The sequence below is a fragment of the Antrostomus carolinensis genome, unplaced genomic scaffold (assembly GCF_000700745.2).
Source record: "Antrostomus carolinensis isolate BGI_N321 unplaced genomic scaffold, ASM70074v2 scaffold19209, whole genome shotgun sequence".
In the NCBI taxonomy this organism is placed as follows: Eukaryota; Metazoa; Chordata; class Aves; order Caprimulgiformes; family Caprimulgidae; genus Antrostomus; species Antrostomus carolinensis.
Genome location: NW_010338131.1, coordinates 51265 through 65167, shown reverse-complemented (window position 1 = coordinate 65167; position 13903 = coordinate 51265). Strand labels below are relative to the sequence as shown.

Sequence of the window (13903 nt, the reverse complement as noted above, 5' to 3'; positions counted from 1 at the left end):
AACTTAAGTCCTGACCCAGCTCTGAGGTAAAACACCAGCAGCAGGCTGCTGCCTGACTCCACTCACGCTCTGAGTCACCCACAGCTTTAACCTGCAGCTTTACACTGTGTAAGGGAGGTGACAGCATTTGAAGCTGAAAAACCACAAGCAGGAAAATTCATCCTGGCTGTAAAGCAAGAAGGGCATTTGTCCTGGTTCCTGACATTTAACATGCGGAAATAACAAGGCAGAAACAGAGATGCAGTTCCCTTGAAGACCCTGAAACCTGCGGAGAGGCATCCCAAAGGAGCTCTAAGGCTGAGAGCCCTCTCTCGAGCATTTTTAATAGCATAGAGATCTGAACGTTTCCTTGTGTTCCTTTGGACACAGAGTACATTTCCCATGGGATGGAAATGGCTGTTCAAAACTCTTACAATGTACCCTGGTTTCCTCCCTCTTGGATCCCAGGTTAGATTCACTGAACTGTTAGATTCACGTAATCCTGTGGCTGTATGTGTAACAGCCAAGTCCTATATGCAGAAAGCACAAGGTGGTCAGACTCTTCAAGCCAGCAGAGTAGAGGCCTCCCTACAGCTCAAGGATGGCCCTGAAGAGGGTAGAAAGCAAGTGAAAAAAAAACACTGGCTGCAGAAATTGCTGAGGGATCCCTGAGCATCAGGAGTGGAAGAAAGCTCTGGCCTGAATAACGACACCGGGAAGAACTGTGGCATTTGCTTACTGCAAGACACAGATAGTCTGCACCGAGTCTCACCAGATACCTTCAGATCTCAACACGCAACTGTTAAACATGTACGTCATTTCCCTGTCCATTACAGCCCATGGTTCAATAACAGAGTTCAAGGCACTAGGCAGATGGAGAAAGGAACAGTTCACCACAGAGCAAACTATCCTCAAGCCTAGAATGAGAAAAGAGTGCTGAATATATAAAGTATTGAGAAACAAAGTGACTAAACAGAAGGTGAAGATACTTAAACGTTAATACTACTCACCAGATATCCACCTTTTCAGAGACAGGCTCATTGCGTATCACCTCTGGGGCCATCCAAGCCACAGTTCCAGCAAAAGACATTTTGGTACTTTTATCACTGAGTTCTTTAGATGTACCAAAATCTGAAATTTTTACTGCATCTGTGTGTGTAACTAAAACACTGGAGAACAAAAAAAACAAACAAACAAACAAAAAACCCACACATCAGCATTTTGCCATTTTTCTACAGCCACTGGGAATAAATCCCTTCTTAATTAACACCAACAACTGATAAGGCCATGCTGCTAAAAACTGCAGCACAAGAAAAAAAGATTATGCATTTTCACTGATGAAAGCACTCACTTCCTTTGAGGCGGTTGTGTTTTGTGCCTCAAATGCACTTCTAAATGCTACAAGTCAAAAAATCAATCTTGATAAAATTGCAAATTAACAAGTCACTGAAGATTCACTCTATCTGGGGCTGTTTCAAAATTTTAGTAAAGCTGTATCTTAAACTGTACTGTAAACCATCTAAAAGTATTATCCTAATGCACTGTCACAGTCATCTCACAGGCTAAAGGAGTGATAAACATCTAGGGAATAACAATATAAGCAGTCAGATAGTTTTAGTCAGAAAGCAACAGAGAAATGAGAAAGACATATTCCAGAAAACCAGGGAAGTTACAACAGAACAATTAAGAAGGAAAAATAAAAAAGCAGAAGGCAACAGAATATCCCACTTTCAAAAAGGACTAGACACCATCAAATTGTTAGAAATACTTCCTGACTGTTATTTATCATGTTAAGATACTGGTAAAATTTCCAGTCTTGTTGAAATGCAGCACAGAGGGGAGTGCCAATAAGTTTCATTTAGTATCACTCTCATTAGTTTTGAGTCGACATGGAAAAAAATAACTGGGGTTTCAACCTAACTCTAAACTATTCCACAAGAAGAAAAAAAAACAAACCAAAACAAAACACACACAAAAAACCAACCACATCTGGGGGATGTTTCAGTAGCTATAGAACTCACTTTGGTGACTTGAGGTCTCGATGGATGATTTTGTGAAGGTGCAGATAATTCATCCCACTTGCAATCCCTGTGGACCAATCCACAAGCAGCCGAGGGGTGACTTTCCGGCCTGCTCGCAGGACTTCGTAGAGCTGTCCATGTGCACAGTACTCCATGATAATGCAGTAGCATGGGGCTTGAGTGCAAACTCCCCTGCAAAGAAAACACACAGCTAGTGAAGATCAGGAGAGTAAAAGTCCAAGAGCAACTCTTAAAGGTGACAATCCAGGGGTGGGAGAGTAAACTGTTCACTCTTCCCGGGCAAGCCTCTGCTAATATTGCCTTACTGAACAGGAAGGGGAATGTTTCCTGCATGCTCTGCACAGGAGGAACCTCACTGATGACAGGGCTGGGTTTCCTTCAGCTTCCACACCTGAAGGTTTGTAGGGTTCACAGAAGGCATTTTGTGAGCCTGCATTGGGTGGGAATGGCATCCACAGCTTTGTTTGCACAAGAATGTGTAACAATTAGTGAGGAAGGATGACCACCCGTTTTGTCCTAGAGACAGCTTAGTCCCTGGATTTGAAAAACTTGGCCAGGGTACATACACAAATGGCTCTTCCCTGGGTAAAGGTATAATTCTAACAAGTTTCACAACCTACTTGAATGCAATGATGTTAGGATGTTTGAGTTTCCGCAAGTGCTTGATATCTGTTTCGTTCTGATCTCTCACTTTCTTGATGGCCACCTCCTCCGCTCGGAATTTCCCCAGGAAGACAGCTCCCTGCGCGCCGCTGCCCAGCCACTGCAGCTCCGAGATCTCCTCAAACGGGACCTCCCAGGTATCTAGGCACAGCCAAGCAAAGGAAACAACGTAAAAGGCCAAGACCACTAAAATGTTCCGCTGCAAGATCACACCAGGACAGCACTTGCCACCTCCCTTGTTGTATCTTGAGGTGGACTTTCCTGGAGGTGGTAGATGGCTTCTCCTCCCAATACGGGCACAGCTGAGGCACACACCGCACATGCTCAGTTCCAACATCCCTTTCATCCAGCTCTTCTCCCCCAGCACAGTTGTCTCCAGTCTGTTCCTTCCCATCGTCCCAGCTGCTTTTTCAGCAGAGCTCACCACCACTGCTACCCGCTCAGGTGAGCCACTTCGACCTGGCAGGCAGCAACTTAACATACCAGGGACACTGGATTGGAAATTTAGGGAGCAAGTCCTGTACTCCAAAACTGAATGATGATGGTATCTCTTATAAACTACATGACGACTCCATTGAAAAAGCATAGATGAGAAGAAAACATTTCACATTGACAATTGATGAAAAAAAAAAAAAAAAAGACTTTTTCTCCCCCAAAACAGGGCAAAAATAGGAAATAAAAGGGAAGGTCAGAAGTGGCAGGTTGTAAAACACAGACTGGCAACCAGCAAGTTACCCAACACAAAACACATTAACCACCAGCACCACCAGTCACAGAAACAGGCCTTTCCCACACCAACATTGGGTATATCAGTGTCAACCAGGCAAAAAAAAAAAATCTTAAGCAGCTCCTCCTCTTAAGTACCCACATGCATCTTGTAGGGATACTGCGGACTGGTCCAGGAGCACTGTATAAACTGTTTCAAGCCAGTTGTATCCATCGGACCAAAAAGCCTTGTTTGTCTGTGAGTCACCTTGAAATTACTTTAACATCCCACAAACAGCAAGATAAAAGGCAGGCAATCGTTTATTTACTGTAACTCAATAAATGTGTAAGTTTAGAGAATAAATTATTTAGCAGCAAAACCAACAAGTAACCCACTGATTTCTGAAATAAGAGAAAGTCACGCCTGTACAGATCTCTATTTTGGATCATTATAGGGATGTGTCTTCTCTCATCCAGTCTCTGAGCCAGTGGTGTGTTCCCAGGGCTGCAAAAGTGTTTGTTTTAGATATTGTCACCGCTGAAAGGAACCTTATTTACCCAGACTGTCTCTGGACTGATCTCAATTCAGATCTTTCCCTCAAATCATTCCTGCAACAGCCAGACACTTGCTGGATGCCTCCTGCCCAATGACTCCATTCCAGGCATGGCCAAGGAAAGCCAGCTCCCATCCCGAGCCGGATCCCAGTGTTCATTTTGCTCACTGAACTAGGAAAAAACCTAAACACTGTTAAGCTACAGCTACAGCAAAATTTTCCTTTGACTTGGCAGGGCAAAGTTCAATCCTCAGCACGTGTTTCTTCACAGACACAAGTCTATTTTTCATGCTGCTATATCCACTTGCAACCTTATGTTGTACAAAAATATTAAGACAGCGCATGCAGCTCTCAACTGAAATGCATTATAACCAAGCAACCCCAGTAACCGTGGATTTGCAGCAGACAATTCTCAATTTTCAAGAATGCCATGACACTGTGAAGCTGATATTGCCTACCAGCAAACATGTCCTTTGGTATTGAAGTAAGAAATGCCTGTCCGTGTAAGAACCTAACAGAAATTGATGCATGAAACATGCTGTGACCACTATCTTGAACACAGGGCATTCAAGTATTTTAAAATAATAAGCATTCTACTTCACTAAACAACTTGAGCATTTTTTGGTCACAATACTTATAATTGGTATTTAAATCTTTAGGTATTTAGACATTAAAAGACAGTTCTTTAAATCAGGAAAATAAAAGAAAATAAGGAAATTAATAAATAAATTGAGAAGATCTGTGTTTCTATTGAATTCACAAATGCATTGCTTCTGAAAGAAGGTGGCAAATATAATTGATTTTTGTGTTTGTTGATGAATGGTATTTTTATGTGGGCAACACTGAAATTATTCCATTGTACCAAAATAGCTGTTTCTTTACATGTGAGAGGACTGCCTTTCCTGTACACTGCATGCAACATTGTCATTTATTTACCTGAAGCACCCAAAATTTGTGAGCAGAGCAGTAATGGGTAACAATATTGCTATCACCTAGAGGCCCTAGTTTTCTTTTAATATTACCTATTAACCTCTGCAATTTCAAAAGGCAGAGAGAGATTGTAAACAAAGAAAGCAAAAGTTCATGTGCTTCCTCCTGCAATTCATCCCGTGGTTTTTTGGTAAGATACATCCTTTTCCATAACCCATTTGTACCCTGATCAGCAAGGAAATGATTGAGAAGGGCATCTACTCATGGAAGAGGTTTCAGTATAGCAACAATCCATGGTACATCCTACATCTTTGCGAATGTCAAGAAGAACAAAGGCAAACCATATATAACATATAATGCAACGGGAAGACAAAAATCCCAAAACCTCATTTCACTGTACGGGAACACGTTACTACATTTTGAGACAGCCAACATCAGCAATTCATTTGGCTCCCCTAAAGTACGAAGCACTGAAAAGCTTCCCAAAGAAACTGATGCTGGTGGTGAGAATCACTGGACCACATTCAGTTGAAACCCAGGGTTTGTTAGCATTAGTGGTACAAACCTGCATTTTCTACTACAATCCAAACCCACCAATTGAAAAATACATCTAAATTACCCTGTGTATGTGCTCCCTCCAGCTCCCTGGGATCACCCTCAAGGACAACAGGCTGACACGGGTCAGTATCACAAGTTAGTCTTAACAGTTTTGCAGAGGGGCAACGGGCAAGGCTGGAAAAGAGAGGACTCAACATGCCACCAGCTGAATACAGCTGGAAGTTGAGACCACACACATCACAGCAGGTTACAAAGCTCTCCCCACTGCCTCTACAGACCCATCCCGAACAGCCCACAATACTCTGATGCAAAGAACAGTGAATGACGACTGTCCCAGCTACAGCACATCCACTCGGCACATACAACGAGAAACACAGCATGTGAGAGGTGACGCCGAGATCCCTGCCATCTCAACCAACAGCTTGAAACAGAAAAGGACTTGAAGAAACCAGCTACAAGAGCTGGGGTGCATGGCTATGATGACTAACCATAGTTAAGGCAAAGTGCTTGTCCAGAAGAGTTAACACCTCAGATGATCAGCCAGGTGGCAGGGGGACACGTCTGGGAACACCAATCAAGACTCGACTGTACAGCCAGCCATGCTCAATCAGTCCGTTAACACTGGTCAACTAAACATCCTTTGAGATTGTCCAAACTTCAGAGCTTGCTACAGCTCTCCTAGCACTGACCCCTCCTCCAGCAGAAGAGATATGAGGATATCTCCTACCAGGATGGAACAGGTTTTATTCCAGACTCTTCTGGGGCTAAAGAAACCTGTTGGATACTTCCCCTAAATAAAGTAATAGCAGTAGGCATTACGCAAGAGCTTGCGTTTCTAAGGTGATTAGGAACCATTTGAGTAGAATGATGGGAATCTGTTTCCCATGGGGAAGAAACAGGAGCAGCCTGAGCCATTGAGTCAATCTATTTGAAGAAAATTTTTGCCATTTGCCAGCGCTGGCTGCTTGCCAGCATTGGCATTATGACAAGAAGCACCTCTGGTTTATAAAATAACCCACAAACACAAGCCCACTTTGTAAAGCACCTTGCTCTCCAGGTTTACACAAAAATGCACATGATGACAATAAACACGTAAGTTGTGAAAGCAACTCCTTAAGACAGACTCTTAATCCAAAGAAAATGGCTCGGAAATCTAATAACTCTGTAGAAAACACAAACAAGTCTTACTATAAAGTGCCAGAGCCCCAATGATCCAAATGAAATAACCAGTAGATGCAAATTAAAGAACTAAGTATATCTCCCTGAAAGCACTCACCACCAGCCTTTACAAATCAGGGCAAACAACTGGTAAAACAGTCAGGAGTGATTTTATGGGTCAAATCCAAAATACTTAAAACTCAGATAGTCAACTGGCAGCCACTGCACAACACAGAAGCCAACACTCCCTGCAGGAACGACTGTTCACCAAGCAGGTAGAGCATTTAACAACAGCAACTGGCACTGCTCAGTCCACCAGCAGACCACCCTGCAGCAATTTCCAGCTGACCAAAGTTCTGCGCAGTGTGGGCCCTTAAGGGAAGCACAGAAATGTATTCCTCTTGATGACCATCTCAGATAGTGAAAAGGAAACTCTAGGAGTAATTTCAACAAGAAGATAACTTGGAATCATATAAAACTTGTTCTTATCTTGCCCCCATTCACCAAGTCACGAGCCAAGCCTTCACAGGCAATATAGACTCAAGTATCAGACATTTGCAAAGGTTATGAAACCTATTTATATTTTACTACTTGCAACCAACACCATACTACCACCACCACTGTGTCCTAGTGTTTGGGCAACTTCTGTTCAGAGAAGGGGCGCAGTTGCCTGAAGAAGGCCCAAAGTGGGCGAGCAAGGATGCCGGTGAGTAGTAAAAAGTACAAGGCAGCACCTGCAGGCAGCATGGAGTCCTTCATGGGCGCAGGTCCAAACCAGACCCCTACCCCAATTGTTGATTCTGCTCAACACAAAGGATTGCTCCTGGATCAGTGACTGAACACTCCTCTGGTTTAAAGCAGTTGGGTCATGAAAAGGGGAAAGATCATTTGCCCAGATGTGCAGCACCAGCCCAAAGCTGTAAGTAAGCTCCCTTACAGTAACACAAACCTTGCATCCTCTGCGCTCTTGCTAAAAGACATCAAAAATAGAAGCAATCACATACATTAGTTACTAAACTGCTGGTTTGTATGTAGCTGATGAAACGCACACAAAGAAGATTTTTCTGGTGGCAAGAAGCAAGAATGAGATCATCTGGAAAACAGAACATGAATATTCTGACAAAAATCATCAAGTTCTAGCACAGAGTAGTTTAAAAAGGTTTATCCTTCTATAATAGAACTGTACTACTGCCATCAGATCAGCTTCAGAAGGGAAAAAAAAAGAATAAAAAAAATAATAACCTTCTTTTCACTCTAATTTATGAACGTGAAGACACTGAAGATGCAGCTAAACCACACAGGCCACATACAGAAGATCTCAGTTAATCTTCAGCCTTACCACATCTGTAGCCATTTCAAAATTGCAAAAAAATCCCTTTTAGGAAGGGCCTAATGCCAACAGCAACTGCAAAGCTTCCATGAATCTATAGCTCTGAACGTGCTCATGACACTGAGAACAGCAAGACATCGCAGTGTGTAGGACGAGGAGCTCTACACGCACCCCCCAAACACAGCAATGCTCCCAGCTGCTCATTTTCATTAGGTAGCGCTTCAATCTTTTTTATTAGCAACTTTCACACAAAAGAAAGTGTCCCCTGTGGGCCATCAAAGCACGTACTAAACTGTGGTCTCCAATGCATCTGCTGTCCCAATTACATGCAAAATATGACCTCTTCACTTCACAGGTAGCTTTCCTGAAGCCTCCCATCTGAGCTTACAGTCACATGCAAGCACGAGATGGCTCAGCAGCTCTCAGTGATGAGGGAAGTCCATCCTGGTGAGATAGCACTTGTATGGGATAGTCACGGAACTGCAGGAAGCAGCCAACATAACTCTGCATCTGTGTCCTTTCCTTGGAAAATTTCAGCTTCACTTGAAAAAACTTGAGTGTACAAACCAAAGAAGTGTTAACACAGATATACTAACACCGTGCCTCTGTTGAATGTTACCTGACTGCTCCAAAGCTCATTTTCCTTCACCACTGAGGCTCCCCAGCCAGATGCAGTCTCTTCCAAAACTCGCCACATCCGACTCCACATATTGTGGAATCACCCCAATAGTATTAATTCCCCAAGGCATTTTCAGTCACTTTTTTAATTTATAGACTCAACCATGTGTGACAAACTGAATTTACAACATGCAGACAAAACTTAGAACCAATTTTGCCAAAGTATTTAAAAAACTACAAGTAAACTCTTGCTGAGCACACAGGTCTGATAGACAAGAGGCTGCTACTTAGGAGGCACTTGCTATTCTGTAGTGCAGAGATGCATTTCCCTGCTCAGAGTGATGAACTGCAAGCAATTGACTCTAGGAAGAAGGAGTAAGTTAATATTTTAAGATAGATTCACCCAGCGTGTTATTTAAGAGCTCTGTTCCCTCATATTAGGAACCCCTAACCCAATTCTTGGGTTTAGATATGAACCACTCAGATGGGTTTTCTGACAACATATCTTACAATTTATCTATGCCAGAAACCCATTTGATTAATACTGAGTCATGATCACAGGAATACAGGAGACTTCCACCCCACAGTATCCTATGATGGCCAGGCTGTTCCCATTTTCAATAAGCCTCAACCATTTCAGCTCCTTAATTCTAATGACAGCTTGTTCTTTTCCCATCTGCCACTTCCCTCCCTCTGTGCTAGGGGAGAAATCAAACACCAAAGGCAGAGCATACTCTGCTCTTTAGCTTTTCAGTAATCCCTAAAGATATATGTATGTCATTGACTGGGACATTACTTATTCCTAAACAACATACTTTTTACATATATAGATAGATACACACACACACACATATATACACACACACACATATATACACACATATATATACACACACACACGTATATACATATTTACACACTTATACACACTCTCTTATACATTTACACTTATGCATTTATACATCTAAATGGAAAAGGTATAAACATTAAAGGACATATTGCTGGAAAGATAAGTACTGAATCATATTTTAAAGAGTAAAATTACTCCTGAACAAAAAGACATAAAAATTCATGTAATATGCCCATAGAGAAGCAATACTTCTGCTACTTGGTGGTCAGCTGGAGACAACTTTTACATACACATACAGAAGTAGAAATGCCTAAGCCTACGTTTTTCATGTGGCATGAAAAAAACCTGCAGAAATGAAGTAGTTGGTATAATCCCCGTGTTCAACACAATTCTTTCTGCTCCTCACTTACACAAATACTCAGTTCAGATTCAGACTTTATCACAACGGTCCAAGGCATGGGTCAGAACAGGCAATTGTTTTTGACTCCATCACGAGCTGCCTTTGCTACAAATGACAGCTGTTTGCTGTACACTGCAGGATTTCTCTTTGCAAACCCATAATAGGGCTGCACAAGACAAAAATGGTCACATGGAAAGCTAGGAAAAAGCCCTGGATTGCTTTCCTCATCTTCACATGTTCCCCTGGAAGCAATAAAGGTTTGCTTCCCTACTTACCTTGCTGTTGCAGTTTGTAGTCTGTGGAGTATGCTTTGCCTATGATGTTCCACACGGGCCTCAGACAGCCAAAAAGTCCCTCAAGAAACCCACCACTCCCACTGCCTGATCTGTTGAACTGGACTTTAACATCATCCACTCCACTGTTGCTTTCTCCATCCATAGTGTTCCTGTTGCCCTGAGGAATGGCTGTTTCAGACTCATCCTGCTCTCGCAGCTGCAGCACACTGTTCTCAAATTGGTCCCTAGAGTCCTCGCTGATGCTGGTCAGCACTGCTGCAGTGACTGGGCTGCTCATGTTTTCAATAAGGTCTGCCTGCAGCAAGCCCTTCTCACGTACATCCTCTACGAGTTCGGGGGACGGGTGGTTTCCAGTAGATGCATGTTCATCATGTAACCTACTGAAGTCTTTATCTTCACAGAAAGCTTTGCCGATTGAGTTTGGAGAGGAAGACAAGCTCAGGTGCTCCTGAGTACTGGCCATGATGCTGTGAGTGTGCATCAAGGAGATGGTCTGAGTTGGTACTTAGAGAATTAGTACAACACAATTCAGATGTGACACATGGACCCAGTACCTGAAAGGAGAGGAAAAATAACAACTTTCACATTTTTATTTAAGTATTTTCACTACGTGCACTTTCACAGACGTGAGCTGATAATTAACTAGACATTCCAGACAACTGCTGATAGTTAGTAAATAATTACTGCCCTAAAAGAAGAAAATAAATTATTCCAACCGAAAGTCCACTCACACAGTACTCTCAGGAAACTACAGCATAATTGCCCGGTAAACAAACACCACAAGTTTTAAACAAAAGCCAAAAGGTCAAAACTGTGAAAGATTCTTTGCAGCTAAGAGCTGTTTCTTCATGGTTACTGTACCATTTCTCAGCCTGAAGCTGACCCCCCAGGCACTTCCCAGCTCAGGTATGGTTTGAGTTCAGTCACCATTTCTGGGTCTAGCACAGCCCACAAGCTCAGGATTCCTCTACAAACCCTTGAGACAAGGTGTTAGAGAAACAAAGCACAGTGATACAGGTGGCCTGACTCCACCAAGGGATGGTTTGTAGCTGCTCTCTCAGAGCCCCACCTAGTTATGACCATCCTGGTCCTTCAGTTTAATCCTTTCAAGTTCAATGTAGCAAGATACATTACATTCTTTAACCATGTACGTGTCACCCTCATAAATAACTAAGAATTACAGAGCTTCACAGGAACAGCATACCCTCCTTCCACTGAAGAGCATCTCCTCCCACTGCTCTCTGCTTCCTCCCTGCATGAAGTTCCTGGTAGGTTGCATACAAATTCAGAGCTGGTGTCCCTTTTAAAAAAGTCCCCTCATCCCTTGCTACGTGCTCCACTGAAAAATTCTTTTTCCACAATCCAGCATAGTATCTGGCTCCCACAGAGTCAGGCCAATAGCCGATGCTGCGACAGCTGCCCACTGCCAAAGCACTTTTCTGGGATAGAGCCACTTCTGAAACAAGAGTTTCTAACTTTACACCAGAATTAATTAAGCACATTCAGCCTGTAACAGGGACAAAGTCCAATTTTAAAACCCATAAGAAGTTGCGGGGGAGGGGGGAAAATAGCGTTAACAGAAACTATTTAAAAATTCAGATCGGTCATACCAGGTGCAAAGTCCCAGGCTCCGCAAACAGCCACTGAAAGAGGTGGCCAGGTAGGACGCAGCCAATTGAAAGGGAACAGCTCAGTTCCTTAACTGCTCAAGATGAGGTCATTACAGAGATGAGAGACACCACCTTCAGCCTGGTGTATGAAAAGCTCCTGCCCTGGGCTTCAGTCCCTCTCCAGCAGCAGAAGCAGCACATGGGAACAGCCAGGAGCCTGTTTTACCTTCCCGTATTTCCATCTGATTACATGGAACATGCATAAAAGCTTTATTAGAAGAATATCATTTAGGTTGCAAACTTTGTTCTTTAAAAGAAAGCAAAATAGCAAGTGGAGCAAAAATTGCAGGACAGTCCATACTAGTAAAGGAGCTGAATTAGACTTGTACAGGAAGCTCGGAGACGGTTATTCCTGACCCACCTGTGACCAGCGTTACAATGACTGATTCCCCAGCGTGGGAAGTTGTAGGGTGACTGCAGTAGTGTGGTTACTACTAATAGTAGTTATATCATCACAGATTTTCTTATCAATATACAGGAGAAAAGGGAAAAGTTTCAGACTTGACAGAATTTCAGAAAAATACCAAAACAACTCCAGTGCAGAGCTCCTGGGCACTGCCCTTGCTCATTTCCAAAAGTCTGATAGAGACAAGTGATTCTTTAAACAAAAACAAACCGTGACCAGTATTTCTACAGAGAAATCCGCTTTTCACAGCAGCGTATTAAGCTATGTAAATAAAACACCAGTCAGTTTCCCCTGCAAGAAACCCTAGAGTAAGAACTAAAAAAGGAATTTGAGGTAACAGTGTCCCAAAGTATCTCAAATTTAAACAATGAGAAGTGCATTAAGGATTAAATCAAACTTGGAGGATAAAATTTTTTTGCCTTTATGTGACTCTTAGAGTATATTAATAGTCTTGGATTTTTGCCTTTCTGTGTAGTGTTCTGACTTTAAAATGCTCAGTTGTGTAGATTTAACAGAAAGAACAGCTTTTCTTGGTATATTGGCTGTAAAGGACTTCAGGAAGTTAGCAGAACCTCCCTCCTACCTGCACAGCAGGGCTAACACAACACAGCTCAGTCATGGCTACAATAACCCCAGCCACAGCTACAATAACCCCAGCCAAGAACAAAGCCCCGGATTTGGGGACACCAGGTCTGTCTTACCAGATCAAATTGCCTTCTCCAAGAAAGATTTCAGATTTTAAAAAGCCTTTAAACACAGTGCCCTGCCATCTTATATGCCACTGTATCTGCTTCATGGGGAAAGGAGGCATGTAAAAGTTACAAAATTATTTTCAAACTAGCATGATATAGCCTTATTTAGGTACTTACATAAGCAGCCTGATTTTTCAGAGGTTTAGTGAACTCATTGTTTTGAGAGAATGAGACAGCAGCATTTCTTTTAAAACAACTCCGTATCCAGTCAACTTGAAGTAAAGTGGTCCAGATACATCAGTGGGGGGTAGAAGGCAGTTTTAGAAGGCAGTTTCTGCCACAATGCATCAATGCTGACTTGTTAGGGAAATGAATTTTTTTAATTATCTTGTATTACAGTAAATTCTGCAACCTCTTTCCATAGCAAAATTTGATTTAACACAGACAAATTAGGTTGTCTTTGACCTTGCCATCTCTTCAAAGAAGGGATGAAGAGCATTTTTCAAGCTTTATCGTCATGCCTCCCCTATTCTTTTGGTCAGAGTACTAAAGATATGGCTGAGATTGTTCATGTTGAACTCCTCCCACTAAAAGAAATCTTCGTTTTATTCCATACAAAGACAAACATTTTCTTGAAAGCTTCAAGTTTCATTACATACAGACTGTGTGTCATTTGGAATGTTTATGATCTGTATGTGCCTCCTTAACTTTTACAGCAAAGAGCATAGTCCAGTAGCGTTCTGTTTCTACCTTAGCAATGCTTCTGCTGTAGACATCTTCAAGTCCAAAGCCGAAAGCTCTGTGTGTGTAGGAGGATTGTGTGCATATCTAAGACACTCAGATTTCACAAAGTGCTGCTGCAAAAGCAGACTTCAAGGCAGACCCTCTGATTTAAACTATTTGGACGAGTTCATGTACTCTGCAGCTAACAGATTTATTTTACATCTATAAGGAAATTTGAGGCTCAGTGTAATTTTGTACCATCACAACTTCTTGTAAATGATTCCATTTCCAAGCAAAGCATTTTTCCAAGCAAAATCCCACCGTGCCCA

General features: G+C 42.4%; 1 protein-coding gene across 1 annotated transcript in view; it reads right to left on the bottom strand.

Moving 5' to 3' along the window:
* The window catches only part of MAP3K13 (mitogen-activated protein kinase kinase kinase 13), a 37653-nt gene that overhangs the window by 14083 nt on the left and 9667 nt on the right, over nucleotides 1-13903 (bottom strand). The window contains exons 2-5 of the mRNA XM_010175412.2: nucleotides 10063-10637; nucleotides 2642-2825; nucleotides 2001-2192; nucleotides 990-1148 (exon numbers count right to left, since the gene is read on the bottom strand). Coding sequence (XP_010173714.1) covers nucleotides 990-1148; nucleotides 2001-2192; nucleotides 2642-2825; nucleotides 10063-10564 — 1037 coding nt within the window. The 5' untranslated portion in view covers nucleotides 10565-10637. The remainder of the gene's footprint in view (nucleotides 1-989; nucleotides 1149-2000; nucleotides 2193-2641; nucleotides 2826-10062; nucleotides 10638-13903) is intronic.